The following is a 13,151-nucleotide window of genomic DNA, read 5'->3' as shown; positions in this document are numbered from 1 at the left end:
ACTTGCACATCTGCACTTTAGTGCCTCACACCTCATTACCTCACATCTCGGTGCCCCGATTATCGGCTACATTTATTGAATCAATAACTTATTTTTTCTTCCTTCTTTACAGATCGCAAACCCGTTCGCAGACAATCCCAATCACAACAATCCTCGCTTGCCAGAGCGGCGATGAGCAACCAGCGCATAGTTTCCAGTTCATCAATTCCTCGATCTATCCCGACGCAGCCAGAGCAAGCCATTGCAAACGACTCGGAACCTCCGACGACGAGTTTCGACGCCAACCTGGCTACTGCTACCGTTTCCCGTGATGGCGCATCGGCAACACCCCCTACGCCTACTTCCTTGAATGGCGACACCCTAGCTATATCTCGTCATAGTACACCGAGCCATAAGGGCCTTCAGCCGCCTACGCTCAACAACCTTCCACATGTTAGTCTTGGTCCAGTGGCGCATCCCCATGCGCATCCCTCCTCCCTGGCTACCGCGCTCAGGGCCCTGAACGATGGGCCTGGAGGAGCTGCCTTCCGCGATTTTCCCACGCCTTCATCTAACGATTCTCCATACACCAAGAGTATATCGTCGACTGCTCCTGGCTCCCCTAGAATGTGAGTATTCGATTTCGTCATCCATCTGCTGCTTAGAAACAGTTGGTCCTAACCTGCCGGATTAGCCCGCCTATAAGACAGAATTCCGGTTCGCAGACCCCTCGGGTTCGACCTCATGCTACAACACTCAGTATTCCTGGTATGACCCGATCGCTCATCTCGCCCGATGGAAAGATAGCGGATAGAGATGTGGCTGCAAAACTTGTCATTATCATGGTTGGCCTCCCGGCCAGGGGCAAGTCATACATCACCAAGAAGCTTCGAAGATATCTCTCTTGGCAGCAACATAACACCCGAATATTCAACGTTGGTAATCGACGACGTGTTGCGACCGTGGCCTCGCCCACTCTGCACCGTAAGGAGAGTTCTATGGACATCCCACCTCAGGCGGCTACCATCCTAGTGAATGGTGCTCAGCCACCTGAGTCTCCAGCTCGAAAGAAGTCAACTCCCTACGATCAGGACGGCTCCGCTCCAAAGCCAATGGACCAATCCGCCAAATTCTTTGACCCCAACAACGAGCAAGCATCCAAATTGAGGGAGGAGATCGCCATCGATACTTTGAATGAGTTGCTAGATTACTTGATCAGTGGTGGAGGTTCCGTCGGCATTCTCGACGCCACCAACAGCACACTCCATCGTCGACAGAATCTGTTTAACCACATCAAAGCCAGAGAGCCCAAGCTAGGTATTCTGTTCATTGAGAGCGTTTGCAAGAACCCCAATCTCCTGGAAGCGAATATGCGCCTTAAGCTTTCCGGTCCCGACTATAAGGACAAAGATCCCGTCAAGTCATTGGAAGACTTCAAGGAGCGTGTCAAGGCGTACGAAAGTGCCTATGTGCCGCTAGGCGACTATGAGGAGGAGCATGAGATGCAATATATCAAGGTAAGAAATAGCAAACATCCGACGTTACGGTCATGCATATTAATAATGATGGCAGATGACGGACGTTGGAAAGAAGCTTACCCACTTTGGATTAGGGGGCTTCTTGAGCAGCGGCATCGCTCATTATCTATCCTCCTTCAACCTGTCTCCCAGGCAGATCTGGCTCACCCGGCATGGCCAATCCGCGGATAACCAGCTTGGCAAGATTGGAGGCAATTCGGAACTAACCGATCGTGGCCATTTGTATAGTCTAGTCCTGTACAAATTCATCACGCAGAAGCGCCAGGAATGGTTAGTAGAGCAGAAGGACAAGATTGCACAATCTTCATTCCCTCCTCTACCCGGAGATCAGTCGCCTCCTTATCCCGACCTAAACCGAGAGCTTGACGAGAAGAACTTCTGCGTTTGGACGTCAATGTTGACGCGCAGCATACAAACGGCCCAGCACTTCGAAGCAGACGAAGATTACGACGTCAAGAACTGGGAAATGCTCAACGAGCTCAACGCGGGCAAGTTCGAGGGTTTGACGTACGAGGAGATTGCTCGTACTCACAACGACGAGTACACGAAGCGTAAGATGGACAAGCTCCATTACGTCTACCCTGGTGTCGGTGGCGAGGGTTACCTCCAGGTCATCAGTCGTCTCCGAGACATGGTACGAGAGATCGAACGAATCAAGGATCACGTGATGATCATCGGGCATCGTTCGATCTGCCGTGTCCTGATGGCTTACTTCATGGATCTTACCCGAGATGACATTGCGGACTTGGACATGCCTCTTGGCATGTTGTACGCCATAGAGCCCAAGCCGTACGGCATCGAGTTTCACGCGTATAAGTACGACGAGGAGAAGGGATGGTTCAACGAGGTGCCCGGCTACAAGCCTACGAGGACGGTCGACCGTAGTGCCTAAAGGGCGCTCGTTACCGCTATACAAAATCCATATAAACAAACAGCACCCAACTTCCGCTCACTCACTAACAGCAACTCTACATATGTACAATAGGTATTTTCTCACTCATCATTCAGGCGAAGACGGCAATGATACCATGAGAAACGGCGGGCATTTTCATTCCTCTTTGTGTTTTCTCTTTTTCTATCCTTTTCCTCGTTTCCCTACCGAGACAGACTTCTCGCGAGAAAGGGGAATAGGCTTTGCATGCTCTGGGAGTTAGGTACTGGGGGGGTTTTCGATCAAGGGAGAAAGGACATGGGGTTTTTTCGACGGGTTCACGGACTTGATTCATAGGGGATACTATCCGGCCGTGATACAAAAAGAATAAAGAAGAAAGGCTTCTCTCTACCTCGCGGAGCTTTCGCGCGCGGCTTCTTTTGTTGACTTTACTTGCTTTACATACATATACACATACACCCACATCGATCTGAGTAAAGGGGGCGGGGGAGGCTGCTGTGGCGAGCCCAGGCGAGGCGAAAAAAAAAAAACGCAAGACTTTTTCACGGCGCGGCGCGACGGCTAGGCTCGGCTCGTTAGTGTAGTTAGGGTAGCCGCCTGATAGACCTCGAGAATCGGTCTGAGGGTTCGTTAATTAACAGATCTCACTTATAATCTAAGATTCCCCTGCTGTGTATACGTATATATGTAGACTAAACGAACGACTCGAGTACTGGCGAATTGGATAGGTAAGTTCGGCACGTGCCGTAGACAACATGTGATTTAAACGTACAAGCATAAGCACGATATCTTCATATGTAGCATCGCCTTCTAAAGAGGTAACGTCAAGCTTACCTATTTCACTAGTTCTGACATAATTAATAAGGCACTCGTTTAGATATGACCGAGCGGTGTTACATGGAAAGTCAGCAAACAAGTCACGACGAATACGATGAAAAAAACACAGTAGAAGTGCCATAGACAAGCCCCTATTTAGGTAGTAGTTCTCCTATCAGCGAATAAGTAAACTAAGTACTCAAGGTATGTCATGTCCTTGGTTGCTGCATAATGTAACCCATTTGCCATCGAATCATAACTGCCGTAGCACTTTGTGCTTATTATAATTACAAGTCAAGCCGACCCAATCCCGTCCCAACCCAATTCATCCCTGAAAAGCTGAGAAACGCCGGTCGTGAAGGTTCGGATAAGTATGTAAGAGGTTGTTTGCCTTACTTACGTACGCCCGTTCCATGGGAAAAATCTGTGCCCCTTATTGATTGGTTGTCGTTCTGTAAATGTGGTACACGAAGAGGAAATCATTCTCCAATCTTCCTCCTTCGTCCCCAAGTAGTCGAGGTTCGAGATCAAGGCCAAAGCCGATGCCAATGCTCAGGAAGATGCAATAGCAAGAAGAAGGAAAGTCGTAAGTTCATGCTCATAAAATTTCTTTTTTCGTCATCATAGGAAAAGGAAAAAGGAAAACCACAAAAACGAATGGGTGAAAAAGCAGCAAGGGATATATCCATCCTGAAGAATCGAAGCAAACGCCGTGCTTTCCTTTCGTACTTGCTTTCTCGTAAGAGGTCGTCATCATTCATAAAAAAAACAACGAATCCGGAAAGTCAAAGATCGTCAAAAATGTTCGCCGCCGTCGTCTGTTTCTCCGGCTCTGTTCCCATCCTGTTGTCCGGTTGTGTTATTTGCAGCAAATTCTGCTTAGAGGGCTTCGCCAAATTGCCACCCCGAATTCTCAATCTCGTTCTCGAAATCGTAATGGGCGTTCGGCTTGTGGTAGAAGTGGTATTGGTCCGGGATGCGTGGGACTGAGGGGATACCACGGTTGGAATCGGGCACGACTCGAAGGGGCGTAGCTTCTCTAGATCGAGCCATCTCTTGCGCTGCTGCCTCAGCCTCGCTCATCGCCGTGGAGTCCTGGTGGATGCTATCCGTGGATAGGCGTTGGCCCTCCATCTCCCACGTTTCGAATCCTGTATCTCGTGATCGCAGCGAGGCCGACTTGCCACGCTTCCTAAGCCTGTTTCCTTCTCCCCTGCTGCTACCCGAGAACGTCCTGCGTGGTTTGGGCTGGTGATAGTGTCCATGATGTTGGTAGTCGGTGCGTCTGTTGCTAACCTCTGGCGGTGTCGGGGAGGGCTCACGCATGCGCACCGACTTCTCCTTAAGATACATCGTGCCGCCGACAGACACCGAGGGCGGGAGACTGACCATGGCATCCGACATCTCCACATCCTTGGCTGAAGGCATCTTGCGTAGCTTCTTCGCAACCCTCTTAAGAGGTTGGGCAAAGGACGAAGACGTTGAGAGACCCGGTGCTTCGGGACTAGCTACTTCTTCGCTGTCTACTCGATTACGCTTGCGGCCACGAAGAGAGTCGTAGCGAGAACTTTTGTTCTTCACTGCATGGATGAACTCATCTTCAAGCTCCGTCTCTACTCCCACGAGTGCTTGCTCTTGCCAACCTGCTCTCATCGGACTTTGGGACGACTTTGGTGACTCCACGAGTTCCAAAGATGAGATACGAGGTGGCTTTGGAGTACATGGCGCTGAGCCTGGGATCGTAGGCATGGGTGGTGCCGAACGACGTTTATCATCGCGGGCTCCTGGTGCGGCATGGCGGGTGGACTGTATGGCATGTGACTGGAAGAAGCCGGTAGCCATCAAGTGGCTGTACGATTGCATGACATCCTCGCGGGTCGGGCGATTAGCGCCACTACCGAAGTTGGGCAGCTCTGGAAGATTGTGGTAAGGTATCTCAGAGTGTGACTTAGCCGCTCGGAGATTATCCATTCGTGGTGACAGCGGCGGTTCCTGCAGGCTGGTGTGCTTTCTCGAAGAGCTCGTTTTCTGGGAGCTGGCACTGCTACGAGAAGACGAGTTCCATCTCAGTACTTCACGAACACGTTCGAAGAAGCTCGTGGATTTCCTATGGGTTATGATGCGGTCTTGTGCGTTAGTCTCCGGCACGCTGCTCTCGGAGAAGGGCCGTTGACGACGTGGCTTGCGCATCTCGCCTCGTGTAACAGGTCTATCGGTGTAGAACTGCTTCTCATATTCCTTCAACTCCTCAGGGCCGAGGTACTGTGGCGGCGGTGTAGCGCTGACTCGGTCGTTCATAGACCCCTCCACGAAGCGTGACGTCGGTGGACGAGAGCCGCCATTGTCGGCCGGGGGCCTAAGAGTATCTGAGGCCATATTGCAGTGCCTATATTGATAGCTTCTAAGGTAGAAGTTGAGTGGTGGGAGAAGTCATTGGAAAAAAAAAGCGGTGGAGGATGAAGCTGGAATGGGGATTTGTGATTTTTGTGATTTGTTTACTTTGGTCAAAAGTCAACCAATCCCGGTAATTGCATGTGGGTCGGGGAGCAACGAAATCTGCAATTTGGGATTTGGGGTTAATTAAGGTAGGTACCCGCCGAACCAAGTCTAATTATTGGCTATAGTGACATACTGCAATGTACCCCCTTGCTACACTAGTGGAATAAATACATGTGGCAACCCTGGTCACCTATATTTTAGTGCAAATAATCGTCAGATCTTGAATTGACTTTCATCTTGATTGATTACGCCTCGACCACCACCTGGTCTAATCCGCCGCAAAGCATTAACAAATCTCCAGGGCCCAAATACTACGTAAGTAAGTTTACCTCGAAATCCACTGTGTCGCGCACTGGTAACGAACCTGGCAGCCTGGGAAGACGTTTCATTGATCCAAATTCAGATCTTCAAGCGTGTAGCCCTACACACACATGGCTTTTGGCCAATGCTGCCCCCACGCAAGATGTCTCTTTGATATAGTACCTCAAGGCACTCACTGGTTCCGGCCAGGTTCAGTCGTGGACATGCTGTTTAAAGTCAGTAGGTATGTATAGCAAGGGAGACAAAGAACGTGGAATCGATTCCCAGTACCCGGAATGTCGGGATACCATGAGAAGAGAATAAGTATTGACAAATATCCTCTCTTTGCTTCTGTTGAGGCATTGTTCTCCCTGCTTCATGGGAAGCATGTGGATTCTAATCAACCAATTTATAATATTTTATAGATGCGTAGATTACCTTACTACGAGGTTAATCTGTACTTGTCGGTTGTATGGATACTTTCACATAATTTGCTTCCACCATCGCAACCTTTAAATTCAACTTAGTTTACTTTAAGCAACAATAACATCTATCGGACACCTCGTAGCTCACTAAACGAATAATATTCAAGGTTGTTTGTTACGCTTGCCACTTCGGAAGGCGGCTCTGGAGATCATATACCCCTGGTTTTAATAAGACTGTTTTATGACAAGATCCGAATTGAAGAGATATCTCGCCTAACCCCATCCTGCCCATCCTATGTTTCGTCGGTGCAACGTAAAGAGCAGATATATCACAGCAAGCCCACTATCATTCACCCTTTACTAATTCCCCCGATGCATTATTTTTTAACGTGTAGATTTTCCTCGCCGTATATATACAAAAATACCATTGTAATTCACTTGACCTCTGTAAGTAACACATGAAATATGAAAGCCAAGCCTGAAAGGCTAAGTAGCGACCTTGGTATCGCAAACACCCCTAGACATGCTTGCAACATTAAGCGTTGCACCTTCAGCGAACCACAACCAGCCAGTTCGGTCCCATCCTATAACCGCCTGCTTCGTTACTTGCAGAACCTTGCGACCATGGTAAATTCTAGTAACCTTAAGTTATAAACCCCCTGTACATCCGAAGGAAAATTGTAGATATCGGAAGGCATTCCGTAGCTAAAGCCTGATATGCTGGGATGGTGTATACAATATGAATGAGTGATGGGATAAAGTTGTCCAAGACAAAAGAAAAGAAAGCGCCAGCAACGAGGATGGCCCTGGGATATATACAAAAGCGAGGGCCTAAAAAATCATTGGCGCCGTCAAACGCTGAACGCCAATGAAAACATACCCTGGGCATGGTCATTCGTAACATCCATGAACATGCTAGAACCGCTAGATAGGATCGGGGAAATTAGCGGTTCTTTCTGAGCCGTCAGCACGCCTGTAGAAGGGAACCCCGGGGTAGTCGATTGATGGACGATCGCCATTAACATTACGGCCTTGTTGAGTGCTCGACGTAAGCTCATCGATAGAACGTTTCATAGAACGCGGCTCGGGTTGGGGATAAGTGGGTCTTGAGAGTGCTGATATCGAGCAAGATCGGTCGGAATAATGACTTGGTGACATCTTTGGGCTTGCGATTGGAATCAACGACGAAAGAGAAGGTATAGGCCCCATAGACGAAGCAGTGGGAGGCCTAGGAGGAGCCCTTGAAAGAGAATACGGAGCAGGCGGGTTGTTAGAAATAGTCGAGTAGCTCGCAGATGACCGTCTCCTCATCTCCTGATCACTGGCAGAGTCATAATGTGGGTAGCCGGGAGGCGCATAACTAGGCGATGGCGGTGGAGGCGGGAAATTATTGCTCTGGGGAAACATAGGTGCAGCAGGAGACACGGGTGTAGATTGGCCGGAAGTCGGCGCAGGTCCGTAAGGCTGAGCGAAACCAGCGTTTCCACCATGGCCGAAGTTCAGCATAGTCGAAGGTTGCGGGCCACCGTTCTGGTACAACGGGGGAGGAGGCGGGCCATATTCGGCATTAGAAGGACGTCGCTGGTCTGGAACATAGCTGGCCCGATCCATGCTCGAATTACTCATCGAGCGAGCGCGGTAAGTTTCCGGAGTTTGTGTTCGGTTCCGGCGCCTGGCATATTCGTCTTCTGCGTTATTGTCGTATTCACTGGCAGCATTGGCCTTCGTATCACGTCGCCTCATGCGCACGTCACGTCGAATACGGACACGGCAACCCTGCTCGGCAACGGTACGACTTAGCGACGTACTCTCGGTTAGCCCTGGGAACTTCTTCGCACTATAGACAATGAAGTCGGTCGACCTGAGATCCATCCGGTGGTTCGCATTTCCCGCATTCAAATCCGACATGCCATCTTCGTGGTCCTGAGGCGGAGCATCTCGATCCTGGTCTTGTTCCTCCTTAATCAACTCATACAGACTAAACACCAGTCGATAACGTCCTTCGTGGCGGACTGAGAGATCCGGAAACAAGAAGTATCCAGCCGGGTCAGGCCTATCGAGATAACAGCACCCCGACACCGGAAATCCAGTTAGGACGGGAGGTGACGTGGCTGCAGGAGTTTGTACCCTGCCATGAGCCATAGGGCGTGCATGCTCAAGCGACGCGTAACAGAAGAAGTCAACATTGTAGTCGAATGTAATATCCCTAGCCCCTTCAAAATGCTCTCCTTCAAACACCCTCAGAGTGACAACAGGTGGCGGATCAACAGGCCGGCGATCGGCAGAAGCTATTCCTCGGTCAGTTACAAATAAAAATTCGGCATTGGCCAGAAACGTGGCGAGTGGTAAACCATACATTTGGGACCAGAACCACATGCTCTTGCACGCTCGGGCTGCTGCAGAACTTCCAATTGGTACCATAGATGCCTACCGCCCTTAGTGATGCGGTGCTCTCGAACATACATCCTGCTTTCAGCCTGAGGAGCCATGGCGTTGGCCATATTTGACTCGGGCTAAATCATAACCAAATATCAGTTTTGAACTATTATAGTTGGATATGCCACGGCGAGCTTAACCGTTCCAGATAGGATCTCGAGTGAAAGATAAATCGCATTGACTTCGTAGATAAAACAAAGTTGTGTCGCTAAGAATCTTATCGGGCTCGGTTATGATTGCGACGTACCTGAATGGGAAGCATCTTGATTATATGCTGTAATGTTTTTCACTTTTTTCTTAAATAGAAATAGGGTTAATAAAGATGAGCTGAATTTAAGGCGTTGTCAAGCCTAATCCTACCGGCAATCCAACGGGACCCAAACGTTCGGACCGTAAGTTGTAGCAGGATCAGAGCCAGAACCAAGAAAATGGAATTAGGTCCGAGCTGCTGGCGGACATAAATGAAGGAAACAAGCTTGGCGAAGGCAGAAAGAAAATTCCGTCAAATTGGGTCGAGGATAAAGTTTGTTTTGAAAGGAACCCGAAGCGCTGGCTTCTAGCGCAAGGCAACTCGAGAACGATGCAGGACGATCGGCAGCAAATGACGGGTTCGATGGTGGTTGACTGACAGCATTTAGCGACCTTTTCCGGGGATTTGTCTCGTCGTCCTTGATTCGTGGATTGGTCCGGAATCGACTCAAGTTCGACGGCTCAGAACTATCGTCTGATACGACGTTACCGACGACGATGAGTAGGCTCACAGACTACGAATCTGACGGGCCTGGTTGAGTTTTGTCGTCAGGATGATCGGTCGAAAGTTTAATGTGTGAAGAGGGAAGAGGAAGAAAAGAATCGGGCCAGGCAAGCAAAGAAGGGAGAGAGAGTTAGTGTGGATTCTAAAGTGTGGATTCTGAGTGGACTCTAAGTGGACTTGGGACTGAAGTGGGCTTAGTTTGAGAAATCAGAAAGCGTGGGAAGCCACTGAGAAGCAAGAGGGTGGCCCAGCAGCTGCCCCAAGTTACGTACTAGTGAGATTTCTGGCAGATTGGGCGATAGCACGACTGCGCGACTGCACGAGTTGCTTGGGGGAGGGGACGGGCAAGAGCAAGGGAGATGACTTTGGGTTGGCAGGGTGTAGGCAGGGTAGACAGGGTGTAGGCAGGGTAGACAGGGTAGGCATGATGGGATTGGCCCGAGCAAATCAACCGGGGTGGTACGGGAAGGTTTAAAGTGGTAACCGGGATGGCAAAGTGGAGATTGATTGCGTCTGGTTCCCTACCTGTGGGTCGAGTTTCGCCAATGAGATTAACCCTCTATAGGTTTGTGGTGGGCTCGAGTGGGCTCGAGTGGATAATAACCCCAAATCCTTCCCTCGCTTGATCCATGTCTGGGAAAGTCATGCTTACAGTATTCACAGTGCATCCTCACTGCATCCTGGGACCAACGAGACCAATAGGACCAACAACCAATTCCAGGGACAAGGATAGAAGGAACTTTTTGTCCAAGCGGCTTGTATAAGAATGGAAGGTCCTCCACCCAATTTCACACCGGCCAGAAATCCCCGAACGGGTTTCATTCGTTAACAATCATCTTGACCCAGTCCCGCCTCCTTGGACCGGAGACGGTATATATCTGTTGGCCCGCACTGTATATGTATACTTGGACCCGTCATCCATTGATGGTGTCTGATGGGTGTCGGCTCTCTCTCAGGGCTCATGGAACGTGCAGGACCGAAGGACCGCAGCGCTGCAATGTGTAAACCAGTGGAACCCAACCAGGCGGCAGACCAACCAGCAAGTCTCCCAGGAGCCAGGATTTTTTTCTTTTCATCTGAAGTTTCTGAACCATTCGCGTTTTAAAGAACTTTTGTCTCAAAAGAATAAGGCACCAAGGCTGCTTCTTAGTGCGCTTGATCGTTCTTAGCGGCGGCGCCAAAATAGTCGACCCGTACACCCGTCCTGCCGTCTCCTTCCCCCCCAGCTGCCCCCCATTACCCATTACCTATTACCGTAACGGCGGGAGGAACCGACATTACAGTACGCGAAAGCACAGACTAGTACTCCATGAGTATACTAGTAGATAGCCCCGTAGATCCCCTACTCCTGACTCGCGTAATTCCCATACCATGTACATGTCTACATACAGACAATGATCCTACATGTAAGGTATTAAATTATATAAAAGTTTTATCCGCGGAATTGTACGCATACCTAACGTACGAAAGAATATTTTGATGAACCCGATGGAGATGAAAGAAGAAGTGTGGCTATCCTTACCTTTTTGTACAAAGTAATAATTTCTGTGGATGATTATCAAACATCGTGGTAGTTAATGAGGCGCTGTTTGCTTCTTATCTTCCTTCTTTTTTTTTTCTCTTTTTAGCGTGTCTCGCACGTACCTACCTCGGTACCTACTATGAGGTAGGTATGTTTGCATGGAGATCATGTTGGTAGAAATCATTAATGATGAGTCGTATTGTACAGAATTCAGAATAATACCTACAAAATGGATGTATATACCATATATAGAAGTATCTCACTAAAGCCTCATTGATCTCGTCGGTGACGGTTCCTCGTTACTACGCAATAGGTAGGTCTTCTGTAAATCGTTCGGACCACGAGGTATCCTTGTCGCCAAACCCCTACATGGAAATCATGAAACGGATATACACCCTCGGATTTGATATTCCAAAAGCAGATAATCATCACTAGTATTTGCACCAAATCCTTTTAATATTTATACCTTCTCAGCTTCTTAAAGTGGTTTGTTGGTGAGAAGATACGGGGCTTACGTCCAGAGCAGCAGCTGAACAGTTGCTCAAACTTCCAATTATAGAAACCATTTAGAAGAAGGCATATACCGTCTGCTTCGCACGTACCCAAGTATCCGATAGAACTCGGAAGTATTGCACCAAACTCGTCTAATATCTTACAATCCTTGATACAGTATGTATATCTTGGCAGGTAAGGCTACGTATGTGTTTGTTACAGCTCACAAAGTGTGCTGGGCGGTGGCCAGTGTCCAGCCCACCAGTTTGCCAAAGACAGGGTTATTAAAGTGGCTTATCAACGTAAAATAATCTCATATGCACAAGCCGTCCAAGGCCTTCGAGTATCGAGTATCTAGGTATGTAGGATTCTCACGCACCATCTATGATTCAGATCACGTACCGTTGCACCTTCGGAGTTGCTACCGAGACCGATCCCCTTTTCCCAGCAGTCGCAAATCGTCAAGTGTCATGTGCGGCGTCCCGATTAAAAGGAAAATATGGTCCAACTCAAGCCTCTTGCAATGCAATCATTGATTGCAATTGGTACGAAATACGCGCCTGGTGACCAGGAACCGAGGCTGTCGTGTAGTAGGGGGCCAGGGGTGGAAGCTGGGGAGTTAAGCTTTAGGCGGGCTTCTGAACCAACTCTGAATTCGTTGGAAGTTACCGAGACGGTGTCCAGCTAAGTTCTTATGACACGTTGACAAGCGGCACTTAGAATGCACTCATCACCATCTGATGTCAACATGAGACGACATCTATCCCGTTGCCGGCACTTTGCTAAGGTTAACCTTGAGGCTGGGAGAGCCGCCTAAGAGTCCGGGGCAAACCAGAGACATTCTCGCTGTTGGGATGGCTGGATGGTTCGTTGGAATTTAGTTCGTTGATCCGTTGGTCCGTTAGTTCGTCAGTTCGTCCTACTATGTACGATTTTAGTTTCGATCAGGGCTGCATCTAACATCGTGATAGGTTATATCCAGATCATTGCCTCGCACACGTACGGCCGAAACCCTGTCGGTCCTTTCCACTGGGTATACGTACTGACTCGACAGTGCCAAATATCCGATTATTAGACCAGTAAAATTGCTCACCGTCCTACTATCATGCAAAAATTCAACGCCCCTAACGCCATGAAGCCCAGGCTAGCGGCACCGGCTGTTCCAAGCGCACCGATGCTGTACCTGCTGGGCATGATCAGATCAGTTGGGTATCAGTCAACAGACCGAAGGCGATTAGGTATGCAGGTCTAAGCGGCTCGCATTATTCAGATTACTAGAGAGCCCAGTTGAATTTCCGTATGTCTCAGACCATCGCTCCTAAGAAACAAGGTTATGCAGAGCCATTCACCAGGCTGATCTCTAGACCACGTGTTAGCTGTCTCGAAGCATCGTTTCCGCTCCGAACCCAGCCGCTAAATATCTACCATGTGCTTTATTAACCTAGGTGATCGGCACGAGAAAAGTCTATCGATACATAGGACGATGCAAGTCGACAAC

The 13,151-nt window shown here is 49.1% G+C and overlaps 3 protein-coding genes across 3 annotated transcripts; 1 reads left to right on the top strand and 2 right to left on the bottom strand.

Moving 5' to 3' along the window:
* Nucleotides 1–171: 171 nt before the first annotated feature.
* On the top strand, nucleotides 172–2,409 carry F4807DRAFT_459785 (bifunctional 6-phosphofructo-2-kinase/fructose-2,6-bisphosphate 2-phosphatase; the record flags this gene model as incomplete). The annotated part of the gene is made up of 3 exons (XM_048001417.1): nucleotides 172–608; nucleotides 674–1,496; nucleotides 1,552–2,409. 3 exons carry the CDS (start codon nucleotides 172–174, stop codon nucleotides 2,407–2,409), a joined length of 2,118 nt encoding a protein of 705 aa, XP_047854929.1.
* Nucleotides 2,410–3,355: 946 nt separating this feature from the next.
* Nucleotides 3,356–5,714, bottom strand: F4807DRAFT_423310 (uncharacterized protein). The gene has a single exon (XM_047997761.1). The coding sequence runs from the start codon at nucleotides 5,599–5,601 to the stop codon at nucleotides 4,105–4,107; it is 1,497 nt and encodes a 498-aa protein (XP_047854928.1). The 5' UTR covers nucleotides 5,602–5,714; the 3' UTR covers nucleotides 3,356–4,104.
* A 1,659-nt stretch (nucleotides 5,715–7,373) lies between these two features.
* F4807DRAFT_459783 (velvet factor-domain-containing protein) lies at nucleotides 7,374–8,950 on the bottom strand (the record flags this gene model as incomplete). Its single annotated transcript, XM_048001416.1, has 2 exons — nucleotides 7,374–8,737; nucleotides 8,806–8,950. The coding sequence occupies 2 exons, from the start codon at nucleotides 8,948–8,950 to the stop codon at nucleotides 7,374–7,376; spliced, it is 1,509 nt and encodes a 502-aa protein (XP_047854927.1).
* Between the last annotated feature and the right edge of the window lie 4,201 nt (nucleotides 8,951–13,151).

This window comes from Annulohypoxylon truncatum, assembly GCF_022578515.1.
Source record: "Annulohypoxylon truncatum strain CBS 140777 unplaced genomic scaffold F4807scaffold_13, whole genome shotgun sequence".
NCBI classification, from domain to species: Eukaryota; Fungi; Ascomycota; class Sordariomycetes; order Xylariales; family Hypoxylaceae; genus Annulohypoxylon; species Annulohypoxylon truncatum.
This window is presented reverse-complemented; position numbering and strand designations above follow the sequence as displayed.